The sequence below is a fragment of the Apis laboriosa genome, unplaced genomic scaffold (assembly GCF_014066325.1).
Source record: "Apis laboriosa isolate Shangri-la unplaced genomic scaffold, ASM1406632v1 scaffold9_cov152, whole genome shotgun sequence".
Taxonomy (NCBI): Eukaryota; Metazoa; Arthropoda; class Insecta; order Hymenoptera; family Apidae; genus Apis; species Apis laboriosa.
This window is the reverse complement of record NW_025224966.1, coordinates 3,161,301-3,176,291: the sequence shown is the minus strand read 5'-3', so window position 1 is coordinate 3,176,291 and position 14,991 is coordinate 3,161,301. Positions and strand designations below refer to the sequence as shown.

The 14,991-nt window shown below is 26.1% G+C and overlaps 1 protein-coding gene across 6 annotated transcripts in view; it reads right to left on the bottom strand.

Annotated features, from left to right (window-relative positions):
* Positions 1-1,734: 1,734 nt before the first annotated feature.
* The window catches only part of LOC122719834 (metabotropic glutamate receptor 7-like), a 38,769-nt gene continuing 25,512 nt past the window's right edge, over positions 1,735-14,991 (bottom strand). For 2 of the 6 annotated variants that reach the window (XM_043946035.1, XM_043946036.1), the window contains exons 3-18: positions 11,755-11,970; positions 8,058-8,189; positions 7,189-7,368; positions 6,835-7,004; positions 6,125-6,279; positions 5,759-6,007; positions 5,338-5,493; positions 5,017-5,143; positions 4,763-4,874; positions 4,480-4,703; positions 4,068-4,348; positions 3,163-3,467; positions 2,818-2,946; positions 2,580-2,727; positions 2,320-2,495; positions 1,735-2,124 (exon numbers count right to left, since the gene is read on the bottom strand). In XM_043946035.1, coding sequence (XP_043801970.1) covers positions 1,969-2,124; positions 2,320-2,495; positions 2,580-2,727; positions 2,818-2,946; positions 3,163-3,467; positions 4,068-4,348; positions 4,480-4,703; positions 4,763-4,874; positions 5,017-5,143; positions 5,338-5,493; positions 5,759-6,007; positions 6,125-6,279; positions 6,835-7,004; positions 7,189-7,368; positions 8,058-8,189; positions 11,755-11,970 — 2,916 coding nt within the window. In that variant the 3' untranslated portion in view covers positions 1,735-1,968. Of the gene's footprint in view, positions 2,125-2,319; positions 2,496-2,579; positions 2,752-2,817; positions 2,947-3,162; positions 3,468-4,067; positions 4,349-4,479; positions 4,704-4,762; positions 4,875-5,016; positions 5,144-5,337; positions 5,494-5,758; positions 6,008-6,124; positions 6,280-6,834; positions 7,005-7,188; positions 7,369-8,057; positions 8,190-8,333; positions 8,629-11,754; positions 11,971-14,991 lie in introns of those variants that run through there. The other 4 variants (XM_043946039.1, XM_043946037.1, XM_043946038.1 and 1 more) reach the window with 4 other exon arrangements.

Genomic DNA, 14,991 nt, shown 5'->3' with positions numbered 1-14,991 from the left:
ATATATAATAATATATGATAAATAAATATCTGTATAATTAACATTAACAATTTAATACATTTAATATAAATGTGAATATGATGTCTTATTTCAAATTTTTCTTCATTCGAAATCATTTTATAATACAATATTTTATTTATTTATGTAACTTCTCTCAGCGTTGGCACATGTTTAGACAAAAATTCTCACACATTTACACACGCACACAACCTACATCTAATTTTGTTCTTTATGACTATTTTGACTGTTTAGTAGTCGGCAGTTATATATATTTGTAAAAGTACACATTTATTTACTATATTGGACATTTTATTTCCAATATTATTTTATTGTACTAACTATTGTAATATTTATTTATTTATATAACTTTGGTATAATACCATGGAAAAATTTTATTTTTCCATTAAATGTAGGATATTTGATTAATAATTTAAAAAAATTTTTTATAATATATAAAAATATATAAACAAAATAAATATTTTATATAAAATATAAAATAAATTATAAAATATAAATATAATAATTTAAAAAATAAATAAAAAAAACGAAACAAAAAGAGATTATTACCTGAGATTATATAATACTAACAGTATTTAATAATTATTTGCAATCTGAAGTGAAAATCTTTATTTTTATTTTATTTTTTATTAGTAATCTGAATGAATATTTTATTTTGCATAATTATAAAATATTATTTTCATTTAACTAAAATTATTATTTAAAATTTATAATAAATTAAAATAAGTAAAAAAAAAATATGAATTAAAACTATAATAAAATGTTTGAAATTATTTGATAATACGATCTCTTATACAGATTAACTGGAAGTATACAATAACAATTATTGTATTCAAGTGTTTTTAAAAATGTCGGTATTTCGAATAAAATTCGCTCTTTGTGCATTCACAGCAGATGAGAGATTATTGTTTTGCAGTTTAACGACAAATGCTTACAAACCACTTCAAGCGAAATTTATTTTTGCAAATATCTGCATTTGTATATCTTATGTATCTACAATTCAAGAGATTTACAAATGTTTATGAATCATTTATCTGATTAATGAATGTGTGGTATAATAGTTATTTGATTTTTTTAATATGATTTTTTAAATATTCTGTACAAAAGATTTTAATAAGTTTTAGAAAAAAAAATTTAATTCGTTTGTTGCGTACTTCTAGAGTAATCTGTATCTATATCAAAAACTAATAAAGTAAAATATTTCTATAATTTTAATAAAGATATTTATAATTTATATTTTTATACATCAAAGAATATAATTATAAATTTTATCAATAAAATATTTAATATTTTCATAAAATAGTTCATAAATAAATGTGTACAATGTCTATTATATTATTATTCTATCAAAATTTTAATTAAAACGTTCTTTTTTTATAAAATAAATTAATATTATATAGGTATTTAATATAAAACAAGTATAAACATTTTTGTACATGTTTCATAAGTTTTGATTGAATATCATAATACGAAATATTGCAATATTTATTTCTAAGAAATACATGTAAGGAACTAATTAATTAATATTATTATCTTTGTTTACTGAAACAATGTAACATTAATTATTTTCTTTTACTTTATGACAATATTATAAATATGGCACTAATAAAAAATATTAATATTAATATTAATATTGATTATAGTACTGTATTAGTTTAAAACTTAAATAAATAAATAAATTTTATTGACAAAAGTCAAGAAGAAAATCAAGAAGAATATTATAATAATATTAAATAAGTTAAAAATAAATCTTTTCTATATAAAAGATAAATATTTGATTTTTAAATATTTTGATCATTAATTTCACATTTGCATATACATTTGTATATCTAAATTTGTCTTTGTAAAAACAAATGCGAGGCTAAAAAGACGTCTTGGCACTGTTAAATAATTTTCACGTATTAAAAATGACAGTTTCTTTTTCGTTACCTTGACATTAAATGTCGTGATTTATGATGAAAAATCGGAAAAAGTCGGTGAATCGCTGTAGACGTGGAATGTTTGATCTTCGCTGGGAAAAATATTTGCCTCTGTCTTATAACACACCACTTTGTCGGAGATGCAACTGATTGTTCCCATGCGATTTTTACGTACTGGATCGCCCGACTCAAGAAAATATATATAAAAATATAAATTAGAAAAATTTACTCCTTGTGTGTAAAATCTAAGTAAGAAAATATTTATTCAATCAATCTTATCTTAATAATATCCAAATAAATATATTTGTTCACGGTTCTTAACTAACTTGTTAAAAAACTTTTTAGTTTTGCGTTTATAATTATTTAATGAAACATCCATCACCTGATCAGAATCGCTGGAAATCGATTTCCGACTTCGATTTCGGCAATTTTCAGCGAACATCGAAGGACTGGAAATGTCTCTTGATTCTGACACTTCCTGGATAGTGGAGAGCTTGCGTTCTTCTTCGTCATCGTCGTATATCTCCACGGTAGTCTCATGAGTTCTGGCCTGATACTCTAGACAGGGAGGGAGGTGTATAAGAGAGACCTAGCTAACCGAGGTCTCCTCGACAGACGGGCTCGCCAGTGCTTGTGTCTCACCGTTGGCATGTTTTACCTCGTCCTGGCTTGGACGTGATACTGGTGGACTGCTTCGAGAACAGGAGGTCATGCTCTGCATCGTTTGACTACGACCGCCAGAAAATCGCATGCTGTATGTTCCACGGTTACCACTTTGAAGTGCACTCGTCTACAATAGTGGATAAATTTTTTTCTATAAAACCTCAAAATAAAATAATTGAGAGCAGAATTATTAGAATTCAATTTGGTGTATACTCACATTAGTATGTCCAGGTCGAACATTTTTATATGGTTGAAAGAGTACTAGATATACTTTTGGTGTAAAGAGACAACCGAGAGCTACTGACGCGGAAATATTAATGCACATACACATGCTTGCTATTTGTACCTGTAAATTCATATTCGTGCTTGTTTATTTTTAATCTTTATGAGAAATACAATGAGATAATAACGATATTTTATTTCTAATTTTATCTCTGTAAATTGTAATTTTGATAACAAAAAATTTTATAATTCAAGCTAAATATTAGAGTTAATTAAATAAAAAATTAATCGCATAATTGCAAAAATAATACATGTCTTTTGTTATTTTGTATGTACCGACCTTATAATCATTATTTGAGCCAAAGTAGATGGGTACAAAAGCTAACCATACAATGCATGTAGAATACATTGTAAAACCAATATATTTCGCTTCGTTGAAATTCTCTGGTATCTTACGTGTTTTGAATGCATATAAAGTACACATAAGTATTAGAAACATATTGTAGACGAGTGACATCATTAGGGAAAATGTGGAAACACGACACGTGAGTACTGCTGACAATGGATATGGATGGATTTCTGTAGTATCCGGTGGTTCAATGATTAACCAAACAATAACACCAATTAATTGTACTGCAGTGATCCCTATAAAAACGGGAATTACATAATACGATATCAAGATCGACAATTTATGCTAAAATCATATCAAAAATCTTATTTCGTTCTTTATTAATGAATTTATTTAATTCAATATAATTAATTTATTATATTTACTCACAGAAGTATCTATCCATTTTAGTATGCTATAACTTTAAGTACTAAGTAACTTGTTTAAGTAAAATATATAATTTGGAATTGTTGATTATAGGTTGTACTAGTACAAACCTTGATTAATATACATTAAATTAAATATACTGTACTAAAAAATTATATATAATTAAATAAAGAAGATTATAATACTTCTATATCACTGTCCGACTAAGACGTGCTAATACTACTTACTGTTCGACTAGATCGTGCCTAGTATCTATCTAAAACATGCCTATCATCATTGCTTATCCGTCTCTGTAGAACGTGCTAGTTTATTGTCTGACTACTATCTGTCTGATTATAACATAATAATACTACTCACAGTTCGACTTAGCAGATACTTTTGTGAGTAATTGTATATTTATTTGTAATTATTTACAAATTTGGTTATTTTGTAAAAATATTCAAGCATGCCTTTGAAAATTGTAAACTCACCAATTGCAATTACAACTTGGCTTTTCGGTGATGTGTAAGAAGGTCTTTTTATACTTTTTGTACCTTGATTAAAAATGCGTGATATTCGATTTGTTTTAGTTAATATCGCGCTATAACAAATGCTTAAGCATAAGCCAAGTCCAATTCTCAGATATGTGCAATTCCATACAGTTGGTTTGCTTAATATTACAAAACTCATACCATAACACGATAAAATTCCTACTAGCAATACGTAACACAACTCACGTCCTGATGCCATAATCACAGGAGTACGGTTGAAGCTGAAAAACAATTAATTAATCGATTAATGTTTATCGGTTCATTATATTATTATATTATTTAAATGAATTTTAAGTATGTAAAGTGGAATTATAGATATATTATTGCATCTTAAATAAATTTGTGAACGCACCGAATGAACACTACAGTTGTGAATAAAGTACTAAGTATGCCAATTGAGGCGAATATTAATGGTACCAATGCCCAAGGACTAGTCCATGGAATAACTTCTGCTGTAAGTTTGATGCAACTTGTCATTGTTTCATCTGGAGCATATCCCGGACCACAACTGCGACAAGTATCGTTAAAGACGTAAGCGTCTTCACGACACGCCACACAACTCCAACAGCAGGCTTCCTGAAAATGTTTATTATAAGGAATTTTATATTAAATCAAAGTTGAATTTTTTTATTTACCTGAAAATTGCGTACATGACCCAGAGGGCAATTATCACTGCATAAACTTCGAGGGATATGCTTTTCTCCAGCACCTGTTGCCCATCTTGTTATATTAATATCAAGTGCCAATCTAAGAACAAAAATTGAAAAATGAGAATACAGTTTAAATAAATAAATATTTCAGAAATACGATTTATTTTTACCACATTTAAAAAATGTGATATTTATTTATATTCGATATTTATTTATAATGAAAAATTTATTTTACTTACTCCTCTTTCCATGTTCCAATAAGAACATAATCGAAACGGCCATCTTCTTTTCTTTGATATTGATATATATTATAAAATCCATATGCATCACCGTCAGATTTAAATTTAATTTCAGTACCTTGACGACCTAAATGTCATTTAAATAAAAATCATAAGAAAATGAAGAAAATTATGTTGATTAATTTTATAATGTTTATTAATTAGTAAGAAACATTACAAAACAAATTTCCTTTATAAACGAATATAGAACAACTTCCAGAGCGGAAAACACAATTATTCATAAATTCAACAATCCAAAATAATAATAAAAACAATGCATACCAATAAAGCTAACATTTCGAATGTGTTGAAGAAGTTGTTGACCATCCGGCGCTGAACGAAGATCTTCGCACAAATAATGAGCAGTTTTGCCATTATTCACGCATTCTTCGTCTATTAAATTATGAACACCGTGTGCCATTGCATAAACTGCATCAACTAAAATCAATTAAATGATCTAATTTTATTTTATTCACTTAGTTTCATAGATTAATATTTTATTCATTAATGCTTATTTACATCGATGTTATAAATTCGAAATATAAACTGTTTGCTTGAATTCTATTTTTAGAATTTTTGAATATTATGAACTGAGTTTTATAATTTCTTTCCTTTCATTTGAATTATATAAATATTTTTGATATTCTTTAAAAAAAAATGAAATTTAATTTTTGTAATCTAAAATAATAAAAATATTTATTACCGACAAATGGCACCAATCCTTCTTGCTCGTAGTCAATTAATTCTTCCGTACCAGTACAACGTGTCATACCAGCTGACAAGTTTGCATTAAAACTGCATTTATGATGTTGAGACCAAAATTCTCGAAACCAAATATTTCGACAATTCACTATTTTTCCGGGTAATTCTTTATGTGGTACGTTATTTTCACTTTGGCCATCACATTCATTGTCAACTCTTGGTCGAAGATTTAAATAATAATCGTCGAAACCTAAAAATAATATTTTCTAATATGAATATGAAAGACTTTTTGTTTAATATTTTTCTATAACAAAAAATTTTAAAATATATTAAAATATATTGTAAACATGATATATAATCAACTTACTTTGAAGAGATGTTCTATAAGGCAAAATTGTGATTGCACCTTCTGCCACGAATTCTTGATCTCTTACTGGATATACTTTAGCACCCCATGAATCGCTACCTATCCACATAAAATGGCCTGTACGATTGGCTCTAACTGTTGCTTGTAAAAGTTTTCTAAAAATAATAAATTATTTTTCTTTACGATAAAAGAAACAATAGAAATTTTTATTTAATTTGGAGAATGAATTAAAATTTTTTTAGAAACAAATATTATAACGTATTCCGGTATATTACATCTAGCAAATAATACATATAGCTTGGAAATAAATATGAAAAAATTAACGAAAAACAGAAAAGAACCACAATAAGTTACTCACTATAAAACAAAACCGCATTGATAATAGCCGCAATGATATATATAGCAACAAATGGATATGAAATATTAGATATTAGTGAAATGGTACAGATGAAAATTTGTACAGATGAAAAAGCGAAAAAGAATAAAAACGATTCTTGTTTTCTTAGAAATTTTATAGAAAAAATAAATAGAGAACTTTTATATAATAATTTAAATGTTCATTATACATAACCATATTATATATTTAACATTTGAATTAATCCTTGACATTCAACACGACATTTAATCAATTAATATTGAGTTGAGAAAGTATCTAATGACCTATTAAAAATAATATATGAAAACAATTGAAAATAACAATAAAGTTTTACCTTATATTATCCTCATCGACAAATAAAACGACACCTCTGGCATTATGTTTTGAACTAAGCCGCTCAACAATTTTATCGAAATCTTCGGTTTTTGCATTTCTCAAGATTTTCTCGCTAACTGCTACACAAACGCTATATTCCATTGATAATGAGATAAAACTGGCAATTCCCTACAAAATGATGTACGAGTAATAATTAATTTTCATTTAAACGTTAAAATAATAAAAATTTTAAGTTCAAAAATATTATTACAGTACAATATAGCAGACGAGTTTAAGAGCAAATAGAATTGAACTATAATTAAAGAAAAAATACTACCATTAATACGCATGAAAAATGTACAAGTATAATTACCTTCTCTCCATAATCACCTTCAACCGCAACCGTGGAAACGTATTTCCAACCGAGTTGATGAATGATTTCCACCATGGCTTGAGCTTGAAAATTATCTGGTGGTACCACTCTACTAAAATATTCGAAACGACTCTTATCCGACAGTTCTGTGCTCGTTGATGCGTAACTTATTTGTGGTATCTACAATCGGAGTAATTATCATTTTTCTTGATTATTTCTTCTAATTTTTTTTTGTAATTTTAATTATTATTTACCATTATTTATCATTATTTTTGAAAATAAATTTAAATAAAATAAATAATATACTTTCATATAAATGAAATGCGATATTTGATTTATGCGTAAATCAAAAAATATTTAAAAATAATCAAAAGTCTATAAATCAAGAATTCATCCTTGAAATTTTTAAATTTGCATTGGAACATTTTTTCTTTTTTACACATCTTTGATGTCGAAATCTTTTGATATGTATGATTCTATGCGATGTAAATGCATTCGGAATCACGTAGGTGGAAGAAGCATACGATGTAGATGGGTGGATAGGTTGAACAATATTAAAATGAATGGAAAAATGTAAAACAGATTTTTTGTGATTTATTCTATATATTTGTCATTCTCTTTAAGCTTAAATATATCTGTAAATGTATATGTAATCGAATGTTTGACAATATAATTTTCGCATGATATGTAATCGTATAATTTTAATCGATTGAAAGAATAAATATCGAATATTTGATTTCGAATATTTAAGTTTTTCACATTTTAAAACGAAAGTAAAATATAAAATAACGAAAGATTCAGATATTTTTCATTCATATTTCAAGTAAAATATTTAATTTTTTATTTCAGTGAGCTTTCCACCTACTAACCTTGAATAATCGCAGAATATTGGCTACCATAATGGAGACTACACTGAAGGAGGCTCCTATAACACCTGTGACAGGTTTATGTGGCACGTACATCGGTGGTTTGTCATTTTCACATTTATATTCCGATATATCCTGAAAATAAATAAAAGAAAATTCAATCGTATCTATTCTACTTGCCAATCGAATTGATAAAAAATATGGTTTTCATTTATATCCCAACAACAGTTTATTTGTTATTAAAAAATTGTACTCAAGGATTTTCAACAAATCACGTACAAAAAGATCTTTATGACAAAGATGGCCAGATCATACACGCATGTGTTCTATAGTAAGGTGTCATGCTGTTCCTCGCAGTCCCCGTATCCCCTTGGCGACAGGTGTCACAAGACTGAAATTTCACGTAGAGTAATTTCAGGGCAAAGCGAAGAAATGTAAGTAAGTTAAGTTAAAATTGTAAATTAAAACTTTTCTTCTTTTCTGTTTCCTTGAGCTTGAACTCTCTAATTTGACAAATTTTAAAACAAAAGAGAATATAAAGGATACACGAATCATCCACGTATAGAGTAGTAAGTAAACATGTCTCAACACAAAGAGTAATTTAATACAAAGGATAATACGTCAGATAATCTGGCTACCAGCTGTGCACTCACTAATACCTGGATACCAGATGGTCGTGAATGTGAACAATATTACCTTAGTATTACCTTATCTATTGTTATTAAGATCAAATTAATTTTAAACGATTCTTTGATTAGGAAATAAATTTCAATTAAAGTTTAAAAAAAAAAAGATATATGACATATATAATATAAGACGAATCTTATGGAAATTTCTAAATAGTTGATTTTTAATTGCTGTCCACAACTTTTAAAGGAATAACTTTGTTTCTCTTTCAGAGAAGTAGTAACGAGGTAAGAGTGTAACGGAAGGTTGTGATTTATTAAAAACTTAGGAGACAAAGAGAATGGAGAGTTGTAGAAGAGATACCTCAAAGTATGGAGAGTATACAGAGTTTTAAAGAGGCGCTTTAGGGTACATATGTTAGAGTTTAGTTACGGAATTATAGTCGTTGTAAGTTAGGAGCAATTAAAAAGATATATAAATTTCATTCATGATAAACTTTACCATTATGGTATAATTAACGTATTAATAAATGCACATTAATTCACCGTAATACACGCAACAAGAACAGAATGTAAACTACTTATTAACATACCGCAAGTTGTTACAATATGTAATTGGATGGTATTCCAACTGCAGAATATCAAAGAGCTTTGTGCAATATAATAGAAGATCAATAGCAATTGTGATAATTCTGATAATATTATTTATAGTGAATTCACACTCTTATATTATTTTCAAATCGATTTTTAATATGATACATTGACGATTGATCTCTCAAATGATAAACATTGATATTGATATCTAAGAATGATAGATATCGAAATTGATTTCCATTCCTTATAATGGAACAGAAACATTTTGAAATTGTTGTATCTATGATTATGATTTTATTATATTCGAAGTAAATTCTTATTCATATATTGCACATATCTTGAATACGTATTTCTACATAATTCTTCTGCCTTGTTTACTGACCTGGCATACACTATTGATTTTAAGTGACCCCACAAATAGAAATTGGAATTTTCCCATGTCAACACATATGTACATATGATATATGAAAATATTCGTACACATGCTATAATTTTACATATACGTGTATTAGGCTTAAATTTCGAGTTTTGATCCGAGTACTAAAGATGATTACATTCACTTATCCAATTTTGGTATTATTTAATAGCTTTTGCTAGTTCGAGGATTTGATGGTATTAAGAGTAATTTAATGGCAGAAATTTTAATTTTACCTCTCTTTTGCTATACTTATATAAAATTCTTTCTTTTCATTCAAAATATCGAGATTAAATATTTTTAACTTTTATTTTGTTTAACAGATTTTGTTTTAATTTGAAATTTATTCAGAATGCATTTAAATAATGTGTAATTTTTCTTTGCAACTTTTTTAGAATTCTTTAACTTTATTTGGAATAGAATTATTCGAAACAATTCATATTAAATTCATTTTATATATGAAATATAATCATAATTCTCAAACAACATTTCACTTCATATATAATTCAATGCATTTTTGAAAATATTTTATGCTTTTAGAGATATTTTCACCGATAAACACAAGAAATATTTATATTGCAATTGTAAGAAAACGGTAATGTTTTATGTATCAATAAATCTGAATGAATACGAGATAAAATTTTTTATACATGTTTCTATAAAAATACCGATATAGTAAAAAGTAAATGTACGTATAATTGGATAGAAAATATGTTTAGATTTAATAAAATTTTAATTTTCATGGTTTTATTTATAAATTTAATATTTAAATGTCAATTAAATTATCATTTCAATTGAAACAGAATAGTGTAGATAATTTATAGTTCATTTCGAAGGTACAGTTTATTGAACAATGAAATGTTCAATTAAACGATTTTATTCATTGATTCGTTTATCGACAATCTCTGTACAACGTGAAATTATTATCACAAGTTCCAAAAATAATTGATAAACAGTTGATAATTCATTCAATCTATGAATTTCGTGATTTATCCAAACTCAGAAATGTTATTATAATTATAATTTTATATTACAAAATAATTTTAGTTTCAACATTATTAACATTTTGGTAAAAAATTGGGAATAATTTTCAGCGTGAACCACTGCTATTTCAAAATGCAAAGTTATAATAGAATTAAAATTTAATATTAATAATAAATAATTAAAATAAATAATTATATTAAAATTACTAGATAGAAGAAAAAAGTTTTTGTGTTAGATTTATATGGTATACATAAACAATACAAACGTCCATTATGTTTGAAATCAAAGGAGATGACAGGATATCGATTCTAAATTTTCTACTTCAAGTCAGATACCAAAGAAATGGTGGCCTTTGCTAAGGATATGTCTGCATCAGTGCTTATCACCGCATCTGGATAAAATAAAAGCTCAGGGATAGCAGATGCTCTTCCAAATCATTTCTAGTCGAATAAGAATTTTAAATACAACATGATATCTCTTCCATACCTTCTGTTTCTTTAAAAATTTAATTAAAAATTTGATATATTTATTATAAATATTTTAAATTAAGGAGAAATAATTAATAACTTTTTTTCTTTTTACTATTATATCGTTATCGTATAAATATTGTTAAAATTATAATAAAACTAATTCTAAATATAATTTCAATTAACTCTATTACCTCATTTATCATATCTATTATTAATCATATTATTATATTAAATATTTTCAATTAATATTGTCAATCAATTTTATTGAAAATAAATTTTTAAAATGAAAATCATGTAAAATGTTATTGTAAATAGAATCTAATAAAAGTAAAATTTGAAAGTGATCAATGTTACGTGTATTAACTCTATCGATGTTAAATAATTAAATTTCAATCTATCTAAATGAGTCTTGAAGGCATATTTAAGATAAATAAGATAATCTTAAAAAACGTATAATTCTGATTATAACAAAATAAAATTCATCGAGACCAATAGATTTTAAATTTCAAAAAAATCGCAAGAAAATATGAATTTTTAAATTAATAATCGATCGAAAATTATATATGTATTTTTTACAATAAGATTCTGAAATATAATTGAAATATACTTACTTGATTCATATAGGATCTAACAAATTCCATACTCTGGTCAAGCGCATAAGTGTCACTGCTGCAAGAATCGAGAATAAGTGCGCCCAAGGTGGTGTTAGGTAATAAATCATCGTCTGAATTTATCTCGTCCAAAACGTACAACATAGCCTCCAAACGTTGCATCCCTTTCTCTTCTTTCACCGCACCGCATGGTGATTGACCGATGGAACCTGCCACCTTTGAATATAAAAAGAATACACGGCCATGAATAAAATACATGTGTAATATAATCGACTCTCAGCTTGTTCGATAATCGTGCTTTCTTACATCTTGTTTTTATACATAAATCTATTTTGAAAGGATTTCTTCATAAAGAACGAGTTTTTATTTAAAATCCTTCTTCAAACGTGATACAAATAATCTATTAATATTTTTATGGTTCATAGAAACGTGTAGTATTTGTAAAGATAGGTTTATACTTTTAAAAAATAATCCTTGAAGAATAAAAGATCATATTTTGTAATATAACACACATATATGTGAAAATATATAAGATAGAGTGCTTTTTATTGCTACAATATTTTGAATTATACATATATCGCTTTACATTGAAAATTTACATGTACGACATGTAAGTTTAAAAGAATCTATCACTTTTATATGAAATATTAAATCATAATTGTAAATAATTCTCATTCTCATCTTTGATTCCTTATTCGCACAATAATAAATTATTACGGAGATAAACATTAAGTACAAGATGTGTATCTTGAATTAACAATTCTCTTTATTTGTAAATTCTTGCAATAAAAATGATAATCAAATAGCAATATCAGTTTTGGCCGATCGACAGAACCGATTGCCGATTTTAAATCAAGTTACAAGTATACATAAGAGTCAACAATATTTCGAGAGCGAGAAGATTTGTACAAGATTTTCACAATAGTATATCTTATGTTCCACTTTCTGTATACATATAGTATATGTATCTATATAAGGTGAGATAAATAAAGCGTGACAAACTGTTTTCTCCGAAACTACTGCAAATACTATTTTACTTTTATTAAACTACGAACGATATAATAATAATAAAAAAAAACTGAATCTTTCCAAATGTAATGTGGTTTTAACTTTTGGAAAAAAAAGTAGCTAGAAAAGAATTAATATGATTTTATGATTTACGATATACGAACAAAAATTTCAGCACGTATTACATTTGAATGCACGAACCATTTTAATTGCTGAATCTTTTTTGTTGTTGAAGGAAAATTCGATTTAAAAAATTGGAAATAAGAAAGTAGAAATTTTATAAAATATACAAATAATAGAAAAAAATCGAACAATGTTTTCTGTTTCATTTTTTTGAATCGTACAATATTTAAAACTATTCTCGTTTTGTTATTTATGAAGCCTCGTAGCTTCCGGTTACAAAATTCACCCTGTGTATTTTCTTTTACTATTTTAACTCGACTTGAATCTTAACTCGTCCTTATTGGTCACATTTTATATGAAATAAAAGTAAAAAATAATAATTCGAAATAATAAATTATATCTAGTAGTTTTATAATAGCGTAAATGTAATAAGCAGTAACTTTTGCGTCAAAATCTATTAGATATTTTGAATATTTTGAAATAATTTTGTTGAATTAAATAAAATTAAACGAAAAAAAAAAAAAAGGAAATAATTTCATAAGCTTCTGTAGTTGCATGTGCGAGACACTATGAGAAAAATTGTATTTGTGACGCAGTCGACTATGTCGAGGTAATGGAGACCGGAAATTGTTGGAAAAATTATTTCGCGAAAATTTTATATAAACACGAAAGAAAATAAAAAAAATTCGATTCATAATGGAATATTGAAATAATTTAAAGAAAAATCATTTGTTTGTCTTTCGAATAAACTGAAGCATAATTATACGAATATAATAATCAAACAAAATATCTGTTATTTATGATATAATTATTTATAATATAAATTATATGTTATTTAAACAATCATTGTTAAAAAATATTACTTAAATTATGACATATCTGTAACATGTCTTATGACATAATAATAACTTTTCATATATTTATTATTTTGTCAACAAATATTAAATTAACTTACTGACTTTCTTCTTTTTTATAATTTTGATCTACTATATGACCTAGATATCCTACTTTTTCGATTTTTGAATGCGTGGAAAATTCAAGTTTCAATAATTTGAAAAATATTAAACAATAGTTTAACAATACTTTAACACTCTAGTGACCCTCTCTGGGATTTTAATCTCACAATAGACGATTTTCTGCAGTTTCATTTCTTTTCCAGTGATTTACTATCTTCGTAACTTTCTTCAGAGATATTAAAAACTGACACGTTTTTCCCTGTGCCTTCCTTTATTTCCCCATTAAATACAAGCGATTTTTTTATAGACTTTAACTTTAAAAATTTTCATAACTTTTAAGATTTAATAACTAATAATGAAGAAGTAAAATTTTTTATAATGTAATTAATATATATAAAAAAAAAGGATAATCAAGATGTTCAAACATTGAATGAAATGGAACATCTCGATAAATTGTTAATCAATAATCATTAAATCATATTCTTTAAACGATTAGTATCATTTTAAAGTGCATAGTATGACTTAATTTCAATTTACTATTTAACTGTTAACATGTATCTCGTAAACAATTAGCTGTCTGCGTTTATCTTTAAAAGAGAATGCACGGTGGATGAGTCCAACAAATTGGCAAAGTTTTGTTAAACAGTGAAAGGAACAGTTGGAAAGTTTTCGTTAGTTCAGATGTAACATAGATTCAACCATTAAAGCTAATTTGTAGAAAACTGAACCAAATTACTCTTACATTCTCCTTTATTATTTTATCTTCTAGAATAATATAATCATATTATTTTTAACAATAGAATTATATGATATTTCTTTTTTTTTCACAGATACCATTTTGACTTATCAAAAACAAATATTCGTTTCTTCAAGTTCTGTAGAAGTCAATTTCCATTTTCTCGCAATGGATTGTCCATCGAAAGAAATTTAATGCATAAAAGAATCAAAATTGATTCTATTTGGTTTATTGCTTAATACAAGAAGAAAATTTAAGTTACATATTTATGCGACGATTAAATGCGTCTTTTAATTTCAAATATTTCGCGATTAAGGCATTAAATAATTTTAATTTTCAACAATTCAACTTTTAGCAACAGGCCAATTGCCATTTAAACAAGAATTAACCTCATGACTCACTCTCGTGATCGCC